The 10,843-nt window shown below is 45.2% G+C and overlaps 1 protein-coding gene across 3 annotated transcripts in view; it reads left to right on the top strand.

The window, feature by feature from the left end:
- The first annotated feature begins 743 nt into the window (after window positions 1-743).
- Window positions 744-10,843, top strand: part of nrp1a (neuropilin 1a) — a 59,997-nt gene continuing 49,897 nt past the window's right edge. The window contains exons 1-3 of one of the 3 annotated variants that reach the window (XM_051410649.1): window positions 744-1,293; window positions 2,561-2,992; window positions 4,293-4,467. In XM_051410649.1, coding sequence (XP_051266609.1) covers window positions 2,926-2,992; window positions 4,293-4,467 — 242 coding nt within the window. In that variant the 5' untranslated portion in view covers window positions 744-1,293; window positions 2,561-2,925. Of the gene's footprint in view, window positions 1,294-2,258; window positions 2,993-4,292; window positions 4,468-10,843 lie in introns of those variants that run through there. The other 2 variants (XM_051410651.1, XM_051410650.1) reach the window with 2 other exon arrangements.

The raw sequence follows: 10,843 nt of genomic DNA, 5'->3' as shown, positions 1-10,843 counted from the left end.
TTTATTGACTCCTCCACCCCCGATTGGTAATTCATGTCTCACACCTAATGACGAGGTTATGGTCAGTATGACATATGCTGCCATTGAAGAGTGTGTGTATTTGTGATACAGGCTGAAGTGTGTGAGAGACAGGCAGACAGATTGTCCACACACCAACAATGAACACATTCTTTGTTCAAACACTGCACGCTCAGTGAGTCCCTCAGGCCCCTATAGGCTGCAAAAAAACAGCGTATCAGCCCATATAGTACCTCTATGATATTCTTCTGATATTTCTATAGAGATTTGTAGTGTGTATGGTGTTCAGTAGTGTCAGTGTATTCTTTTACCTCCTATGATATCACTTCAATAATCCTACAGTACTCTGAGGGACGTACTGATTCACTGTGATGTTTTCACCCTTATATAAGTTATAACAGAAGTGCTATAGTTTCTCATAAGGGCAGAGACAGCTATGGAAGACTTTCTGCCAGTGATCCAAAATAAAAAATTGAACTCATTCAAGATGGCTTACAAGCGCAGAGACGCCACTGGGTTGCTGCATATTATGTCTAATGTGACTTTCTCATGCGTCCCCTGAAGGCTGGTACAAAGAGAGGCATCTGGGTGAAATCTGCATCTCCATTGCAGAGACCCACCACCCCCACCCCCCCGCGCCGCACACACAAATACACGCACGCACGCGGACAATCGCGCGCCCGCGTACTCATCCCTCGTAAAGGGGCGTGTGGGGCTGGCAGGGACTCAAACCCTCTGCATTCGCATCAGTGAAGGAGGCGAGAGCGGTGGCGCACGGAGAGACGGACGGGAGGGAAACTTCTATCAGATCAACAAGGACTTTCCTGTTTCTGCACATTATTCTGTCCATCCCTTTCACATTTTTGGGACTGTCTGTTTCCCCCCTAACACTCACCGGATTTCACTTGTGACAGACTGAATGAAAGGGAGCGCGATAAGGAGAGAGACCCGGGCGGATCAGCGGGGAGGAGATTAGTCTGTACGCGGAGAGGAGAGCGAGTCACCGGGCATCGGGCTGTGCGTCTTTGCGCTGTTGGGACCCGGGAGCGAACTGGACTGCGCTGTGGTACTCCCCCGACGTAAAAAAAAAAGGGGGGGGCGGGGGTTGGGTGGGGGAAATAACTTGACTTGGTTTTGTGAGGCTGTGGAGAAGATCAGGTGTCATTTGAACAGAATCGGAGGAAGCCTGTCGGATCGTACTCTCTGCTCCACGCATGTTGGAAGTGGAGAGAGGAGGGCTGGATGCATGCGGGGTTGCGAGTCCTCAAGACGCAGGTGAATGCAGCTGCTTTTATTGTTTATTATGGTATAGAAAGAGGGTAAAAGAAATATTGCTGCATTAAAGTCCACCGAAATGATCCTTTCTCACCATTTCCCACGGTTTCCCTTTACATTTTACACATTTGGCTGACATGATCCTATTGTTTTATAATCCCTTATTTCTTTGGTTTTAAGGTATACACAATACAACATGCATAATAAAACTATTTTTTCATACTCATATATTGCCTTGCGTTGCGTTTATGCAGGATTCTGATGTACAGGACTGCATGTGCCGGTGAATACACGCCTGCTCCGTTCCTTTTTGTGCGGTGTGACCCAGTAAGGGCAGCTTTGAGTAAACGACTCGAGGCTACTATAATTTACGCTTTAATTGATTTCCCCTAAATTTCAGAGAGCGGCTTTAATGGTGTCACTGTTGTGGGGCAGGCTTGAACAATCGGCGCATCTGGATAGCTACTGGTGCATAAAATAAATCCACAAGGACTGAGAGAGAGAGAAAAAACTCACTTTCTATTATTTAGCTCCCGCAAGAACGGGGCCTATAATAAGCACTGCAGCACAGATATGCTTCCATTTGAGCTGGCGGATCAGTGTTTTGTGGGACAGATGGATTGGAAGACACAAAAGAGGATTTATGTCACATAAAATGACCAATCCCAGATAGGACACATCCAGAGGAAATACTCCTACAGTATTCCTTACAATCCAGACTTATACGTGTTAAAATGATGTTGCATGGTAGCATGTTTCTACCAATAATCATAATCGGTGATATAATGTTTTTAAATGTTCCTGGAGGGAGTCCTGTTGTGTTACTACATCTTCCATTAATGTCTGGCTCCTTTTTGTAAGAGAAGAGAGAGCGGGTGAGGGAGGGAGAGTGAGCCAGTAAAAGAGAGAGGGGAAGAAAGCAAGGGGGGGGTGAGAGAGAGAGAGAGAGAGAGTCATGTCACTTAACGGACTGCTGGTGCTCTGTGACTGAGTGTGCAGCTCCGCTTACATATAAAGACACAGAGCTTTTCCACACATAGGTTGGCTATTTGTAATCAAGCCAATCATCAACCTCTCCGAGTCCCCACTCGGAGCCTATAGAAGCAAAGTGGTTACAATTTGGGGAAGGGGTGTACCCGTGCCTTTATAGTCCTGTTTGTAGCAGCAGCAGCGTTCAGACACATTGGGAAATGTCTAAAGCGCACGGCCGCAGCGCGCGTTCCTAACCTGCTCACCACATCTCCGTGTATCTCTTCTCACCCCACAGCCGAGGATTACCCGCTGCCTTATCGTTTGACGGAGTAAGAACGCAGAAAGGAGTGGGTCAGTTCTTCGTGTACATCTTGCGCTTTGGCTTCTTTGGAGAGGATATGGCACGGTCGGCGCTGGAGAGAGGAGCGCAGCCGGCACAGGCGAGAGGAAACAGGAGCTGAATGACAGGATGCCAGCGACCTGAGCCCGCTCTCAGATCAGTTCCAACTGCGCTAAAAAAGACACTTTTGTTTTATTTGTCGAGTTAAGAGGAGGAGAGAAGAACACCTGCCTAAAAAAAAAAAAATCTGCTGGAGGAGTTTAATTTCGGAGTTTTCTTTTTTGTATGCGTAATTTTATTTTTGTGGAGAGAAAACAAGGATGCATTGTGGATTAGTCTTTATCCTGTTCATGGGAATCCTTTTGGTGGTCAAGGCTTTCAAAAACGGTAAGCGTGACATCTGATATCTATATAAATAAAGCTTTTATGTACTCTGCAGAGCTACTAATCCCAATATTTTTTTTAAAGATTAGCCCGCTCTGATCTCCGCTGATCTTTTGGCAAACTCGCAAGGCTCTCACCTGCCCATTGTGCCAACACCTCAGAAAATCCCTCACATTTCTAGAGACTCATATATTATTGCTCAATAGTGACTTTATAGAGATGATCCTAGCCCTCTTTAATTATTTCCTCCTTTATTTATTTATTTTATTCCTGTTATTCCTTTGTTTAGAATGTATGATAATGAGTAGTAATCAGTTTTTTTGTTACTTTTTCTTAAGGCATTTTAATTCTATTATTATCCTTATCATATGATTTCAGTATTATATATAATATTTATTTATAATAAGCTCTTTTTTTTAGAACACTTTATCGAGTGATTTTAATCAGTTTAGAAAACGTGAGCTGTGATAAAGTTCAGAAAGTCAGCCCAAACTTCCCCATGTTCTTCCAGCGTCAGTTTCCTTTCTACTTTGCGCTTTTATTCCTCGCTCGCTTTCTTCACTGTTTTAATCTTTTTTTTTTTTCACGAGGTTTATGTAAAGTTATAGAGCAGCAGCCGGTGGAAGCATTTGTAGTAAAAAAGGAAGAATAAAAGCGCAAATGTAGATAAATGTGAGTCGCAGCGGCGGGCCTCTGAGAAACAAAGGGTTATTTCTTCTAATAATTAAAATCACAGCGTAAAATGAACAGGTTGTAGATCCCTGTGCATTTTGGTTCCAGCGAAACAAAACTTCTTCGGAAAGTTCTCAATTCGGACTTTTGATCTGGATCACTTATACCCAAACTGGCCTCAGATCTGCTGCTTCTCTTCTTTTTTTTTAAATAAGGAACTATTCCGTCACCTCAGCGTGACTTAAGATCACTCCATTGTGCCACAGCATCGAATCAAATATCATTAGAGCTCCACATAAACTTCTTTCATGGAATATTAATTATTAATAATAATAATAATAATAATAATAACAGTAGATACTAAAGTAGAGCCAGTAATACTGATACTTAGATCCAATTAAACTCTGCAATGATAGATAGATCCCACCTCATCATAGGAGCTGAATAAAATATGAGTTTGTATTATAATGGTGTTAGACTGTCCTGTAAGCCAGTCTTAAGGAAGGTGTAGTCCAGCTGTTGTGTCTCTGGAAGCTGCTGTGGATGGGAACACCAGCTAAATGTCCGAAGTGTGAAACACGAGTTTCTTTTGTTTCGAGCCGTAAACAACTCTTTTCGCTCCCCTCTGCAGATAAATGTGGAGGCAACATCAGAATCTCAACCGCCAACTACCTCACCTCGCCCGGATACCCCATGTCTTACCCCCCTTCTCAGAGATGCGTGTGGGTGATATCTGCGCCCGGTCCTCACCAGCGGATCCTCATCAACTTCAACCCGCACTTCGATCTGGAAGACCGGGAGTGCAAGTGAGTGTTCCGCGAGTCAGCGAGCCTGTCTATGACAAACAGATGGGCCTTTGGTCCCCAAAAAACTCATCTCATCAATCTGAGTTTGTCCCTGGGCCCCCAGTCTGGTCTGCAGTTAGTCGGGTTAGAGGGAATACACTATGGAAATAATCTGTATGCTTTTATTCTGTAAGACTGGGTGAATGAACAGTGGAATTAAACAGTGTGTAAAGCCTGCAAAGACATTGGCCCCCTAGACCTCCCTTTGGTTACCGCTCTGCTATGAGAGGCTGCGTATTCACATAAACAAACACACGCACACACACACACACACACAGCTATAGATTTATGTTTATTCATATTTGATAGCATGTATATGTGTGTGTTCCTGTGAGTGTAATAGCGCTGGTGTGTGTATGTGTGACACTCATTCCCTCCTTTTCCCTCATGCATATTGCACATGAAACTGCGCCATCTAGTGTCCGCAGGCCCGCTGAGACCGTGTCGATGCAAATCCAGCTCAGGCACTACATAGGGCGGCAGGAATTTCTAACCCCTGCCATTTGGTTTTGGAATGTCCTCCTCTCGTCCTTGAGGGGTGAAGTCACCGGGGTGTAATATTGATTTGAGTTGCTGCACTTTTGCAGAGGGCATTGAGGGAGAGCGATGGGTCCAAAACCTCACCAGAGGCCATTAACTGTGGTTACTTTATACACTGCAAGAGAAAAATGTCCATCTTAATAAGCCATTTACTTTCATATTTCCTCTCAAAATCCCATTACTCTCCAAACAAGTGAGAAATTCCAAGAACGGTTCTCAGCTTACTTTAATTAGGCATTCACTCTGTTGATGTCGCAGTTGGAAAAGAGTGAAATTGTCTGACTCATCTGTTTTTGTTTCAATTGCTTCTCTAGGTGAAATTACCCTTTTAAGGCGAATCTCTCAGTGACAGTTAGTTACTGATCCTTATTTGACTTGTAAGCCGCGAGCTGTCGCATCCAACAAAAGGCTAAGCGGCTAACCTGTTGTCTGATAGATGGTTTAAGCCGATGAAACCGGAGACAGACAGTAATGTGATGAGCCCGTGTCAGTGTGGGTGCCCTGAGGTGTGCCTTGCCTGGGCAGACTGCCTCGCTATGATTGCCTGCCTGTGTGTGTGATTGTGTGTGGTTTTTGTGCGTGTGTCCCCGCTCTGTCTCAGCTGTTTGTTTACGCTGCAGGGCTCGGGAGAGAACAGGGCTTTGCTGGATCCTGTTACTGTATCCCCGCTCCACCCGAAATCTGGACCCTATGCTTCTTTTGTGCTCCCTCAAAGCCCGCTGTATATGTTTACAGGGGTTTGGTTTTTTAATCCTGGATTTCAATCCCACTTTAACCTTCTTTTTGTTTTTTACTGCTGTCAGAGATTTATGGCAGGCTGAATGCTGCTGTCTTTTAAAGGCTTGATGCTCCTTGACACTTCTTTTGGGTCTGATTTCAGCACCAGAGGGACCATTAAACTGTCCAAGAGTCTCAGTTTGAAAGAGAGAGAGAGAGAGAGAGAGAGAGGAAGGGACAGGAAGAGGGGGGTTAGCAGTAACAATGCTTGTGCTAATCAAATTAGTCAGGAATGAATTTCCTGTGTCTAAACACACGCAGTAAAGAGAATTCACTTCCTGCAGGCTGAAGGAAGGCGTTTTTTTCCAGCTTGAAAAAAGGGCGGGCTTTGAGTTTAGCGATCCATCAATGTATCATTTGCAAATTAGCCCTGCTCTTTCATTTTAGCAGCCACCGAATAAGCAGATTGTGGATTGGCAGTTAATTGGCTGTTCATAAATTTGTTAGCAGATGAAGTTTGTGTAGTGATGTGTTTGCATCTGTGAGCGTCTCTCCCTCTCTCCTCCTCCTCGCTGTTTTTTTTTTTTTTTTCTCCTTTCAGCCTCTACCCTATTTGCTTTTTCATTACGCTTGGAGCACACAGCCTGTGTAATACCAATAGTACGGTCAGGAGGTTGTAAACCGCGTGTCTAGAGGATAAGCTAAGAAATGACACCAGCAGACGGCTGTGAAACTTAAGTAAGTCTCCGATTCATGTGGGCCAGGCAGAGATTGAACCGGAAAGGGGTCAACCTGACCTACAGCGTTGTCCTATTTTTAACTTGGTATACTGTTTCATTTTTAATGTTTTTAATGGAGTGGTTGTCATGGGACTTTAGTTCCACTTCACAATTTATTATTCCCCCTTCTGTGGATTCCTTGTTCCTTTTTAATTTCAAATTATGGCACTGTGTGTAACATGAGGGTGGGTTATTGTGCTAATCGCTGACAAGGCATGTCATAGGTAACTCGATTATAGGGGAGGGGACAGTTACTTATGTATCTGTAGACAGTAGTTGGGTGTGATTTGTGTTGGACCAATCAGACTCTCTGTCGCAACTCCACTCACCAAATCAGTCCTTACATAATGGAAACTGATGAGAGCCAGAATGGCTTCCTTATCTGATGGACTGGCAGAGTGGGTGGAGGAGGAGGGGGTTGAGGGGGGCTACAATGCATGCTTCAGTGCACTGCCTTGCAATCTAATTAGTGGGTAAATGGAACACACATGCACCACATGTTCGCCAACATGGCTGTTATCAGCAAACCAAACAAGAAGCACTCAAAGTGGCGCTCGTAAAAAGAAAAACAGCCCTTACTGAGCTGGAGCCTGGCCGCGGTGGTGTTGTTGCACGTGTGCGCTACCCTTGACAGGTTTGTTTGGGGAAGTGCAGAGGCCTGTATCCTGAGAGCTGGAGGAGGAAAACACTTCATCACAGAGATAAGGAGACTAAGTGAGCCCTGCGATTGTGAATGCAGAACGTGTTTACCTTTCACGCACCGTTGTAGACTTTCACAGAGTGGAGTTTCAGGGGCCGCCCTCACCGCTCTTGCAGCTAATGAAGTTTGAGGCGAAGGCACAGCCTGCATCAAGGCAAATATTTGAAGTCAATTCAGCTCTGAAAATCAGTTGAATGAGCAAGCTAAGCTCAAGTGAAAAACTGAAGTAAATAGATATGCTTCTGCACCGCTCCCTCCCTGTCTATGCATTCTCTGTTTCTCTGCGATCTGATAAGGGCTGTCAGGCTAGTCTGACTGTGGCAGCTCTGCTTTCTGAAGGGAAAATGGAGGTTTCAGCGGATTTGAATCTAAACAAGTGACAGACAGGTTTCACGTAAAGGCAGATTGAAAGGCAATTTCTTTAATTTGTAAGACGGATGATAGTTCTGATGTTTTGTTTAGAAATCTGATAAAATTTCAACTGAACAAAACAAGATGTAGAGAATCTTTCATCCTGAGCTGGAGGCTGTTCTCTCCATCCCCTCCACTCCTGCTGACTAGAAGAGGAGAACCAACTTTCTATAGATACGATGTATTCCTGACAACATTATGAATCATTGATGGCATCGGATTTGCTGACCAGACCAAAAAACTGTTAGTTCTTCAGCACACTGAAATCCCTTGCAGCCAGTCAGTCAGCCAGTCAGTCAAGGCTGCACTGTTTGTTTTGGAGGAGCAGGAGAGAAGGGTTAAAAACAGAGGGAGAAATAGACTGTCTCCTCAACCCTCCCTCATTTCTTTGCTTTTCTCTCTGTCTGGACAGTATTTTTCTGGACCCCACAGAAATTCCAGTGTATGGTGGGAGGGTTCAGATTAGATGTATGGCAGTGTGGTACTAGGCAGCGGAGATATTTGAGGAATGCCTTCTAAAGCAGCCCTTTGTGGGGGAGATCGAGGGGAAAGTCGGCAAAAGCCTCCCGCCTCGCCACGCTTCAAAAGTCTGCAAGAGCCCCCCTGCCTTCAGGTGCCTGTAACTCATAGCTTGGAAAAGCACTCTTTTCCTCTTTTTAATTGTAGTGTAGATATTGTCTACTTTCTCTGTCCCTCTGCCCCTTCCACTCCGATCTCCCACTGAGCTGCCCCTGTGGAGCTGCTTGGCCTGCTGGGAAGGCAAACATTCTCTGCTGTGTACCCCCTACAATAGACATCCTGCCCCTCCTGGCATTCCTGGCCAGGCCTGGACTCCAGAGATGACTAACAGGAGCTTGGGAAGGGGGAGCAGGGTATTATACCCTACCCTGGATCTATAGTTGGCTTCTTCTTTGTCATGTGGAATCCCACTAACTTCACTCATATGCTCATAGTGCCCAACAAAGAGCGCCACCTGTTTCTAGGAAGTGAGGAAGTGGAGGACAGAAGGGGCTTTAGGGAAAAGATCCATACTTGGCCATTTTCCCTAATTCCCTTGTTACCCTTCCACCTGAATAGCATGCAGCAGCTTCACGATAAAGAGCAGTGGAGCTTCACAGCTGGGGAGTGAGGAGCAGTAACTCTTTACTTGCTCTGAAAACAGTTTGTTCTCCCCCCACCGCTCCCCTCTCACGCTCCTCTGCAAGGCAACTCTGGGCAAATAAGGAGAAGTGGGCTGTGTGACGGTTTATCAGCCGTTGTCATGGAGGAAAATAAATAAGGCTGCAGCGCAACAGGAACCTTTTCTTAACTGGCCTGTGGCGGTGGAGGCTTTTAAAGAAGGGAAGTGCTGTGACCTCCGGGGCTGAGGAGACGGGGTTTTGGAGTGACAAGGATTGTTGGAGATACTTATGGCCTGTTAGTGGACATTCATTTCTGCTGTCTATGTGGGCTTCTTTTCAAAGTGCATGTCAGAGAAGCATCTGCGCGAGTGGAGTTCAAAGCGGCGCCGCAAAATAGGCACAGCAAAATAAAGAGTGCGTAGGGCGACGCCGCTTCTTTTAACTACCAGGTTTGACAAAAGCAGCTAAAATTATGCACCTGGTATTTTCCACAGCAATAGACTCCCACAGTTCATAACAATGGAAATCAAATTACACCTAAAATTACATTGAAACAGTGTACCTTGAAAAACTAGCTTGTCAGCAGCATATCAAAGAGCAATCCACTTTGAATATGTCTTGTTTGCTCTTCACAGCAATTATACCAAACCTTATTTTGTCAGCATGGTAAAACTTCCAGAGACAAGCACTCTGCATCTTAAATTTCTATTTACAATACACCATCCTATTTGATACCTGCAAAACGTAACCGTTAATGAGGCAGGTGAGCCATTCAAAGCAAAAAGAAAGCTGCAGCGCTGATAAATTTTAGTGTTCACCTTGTTAATTAACCAGAGGGCAGAAAAGACAGCAGAGCAGACAGAGATGTTGCATCACAAAGCCGTTGACCTTCATTCTCATTACTCTCGAGCCTCTTCTTCATCTCTTTTAAGCATAAAGGGTTACTCCCTGGCTAATGAGCAGGATTAAAGTAGGTCGGTGCTTGCATGCAAGCAATACGTGTGTGTGTGTGTGTGTGTGTGTGTGTGTGTGTGTGTGTGTGTGAGTGACCATGGGGTTGAGGGTCTTTTTTTTCATCCGCCGGTGAAGTGTTTCACCTTGGCCGAGCCTTGGAAGGGCAGCCTGATTGAAAAGCTTTCTGGCCGTGGCATCTGCCATCCTCCCCGCTGCTCTGTCACCACTTTGATTCATGCACAACCTGACCACAACCGGGAGGCGAGCCACTCTACCTCACAGTGGGAGGGAGGTCCACTTCACAGCGGAGGAGTAGGAAAAGGAGGAACGAAGGAGGGAGAGGAAGAGAGAAAGACGAGACAAGGCCCGTGCTCATAAATAACCCGCTGGATTTTAAAGCCTCGGTCACATATCTGTGGCAGCACAAAAGCATCACACAGTCTCACGTGTCTGCCTGTTTTGTTTTTCATCTCGATGTGGGAGTTAGCGGCTCGTGTATGCCAGAGATTGAGTGTCACTAAGCTGTTTCTGGCACACGGCTGGTGAATTCATTTTTTTCCCCTGCTTCTTCCTTTCTTTCCAGCCCCAAACCAATACAAGCTTCCCTATATGGAAGTTTCTTGTGGAATGGAGACGCGGCCCACACAGCTTAGAGATGTCAGTCGTGTGCTCTTTTACTTTTTATCCGAAGCAGATTGCTAGGAAAGGAGCCGTATGGAGAGACTCATGATTAGAGGACAACATTTGGTAATCTCAGCTCTCTATCTGGACACACATCTATTGACTGTAAGAAAATTCATACTCATTTTCCTTCCAGCGCCGATGAAAAAGCATTAAACACTGAGGCTATGATTCAATTATGCGTTTCTGTTTCCAAAGGACAGTTGGCAATAAGTACCGTCTCCCCCTCTCTGCCTCATATAATATAATTAGCAACAGGTTTCCGTCTCTCGCCTTTTTTTCTTTCCATCAAATGCTGATTTCTCAGTTTATGAGGCTGTATGGAAAACAACAAGAAGTGATAGGGAGGGTGAATGAATGAATAATTTGAGTTCATGATACGTGGGTGGCAGAGCAGTAGTCAGGGGTGGATTACTGGAAACACTACCTCCCAA

The sequence above is a fragment of the Dicentrarchus labrax genome, unplaced genomic scaffold (genome assembly GCF_905237075.1).
Source record: "Dicentrarchus labrax unplaced genomic scaffold, dlabrax2021, whole genome shotgun sequence".
Taxonomy (NCBI): Eukaryota; Metazoa; Chordata; class Actinopteri; family Moronidae; genus Dicentrarchus; species Dicentrarchus labrax.
This window is presented reverse-complemented; position numbering and strand designations above follow the sequence as displayed.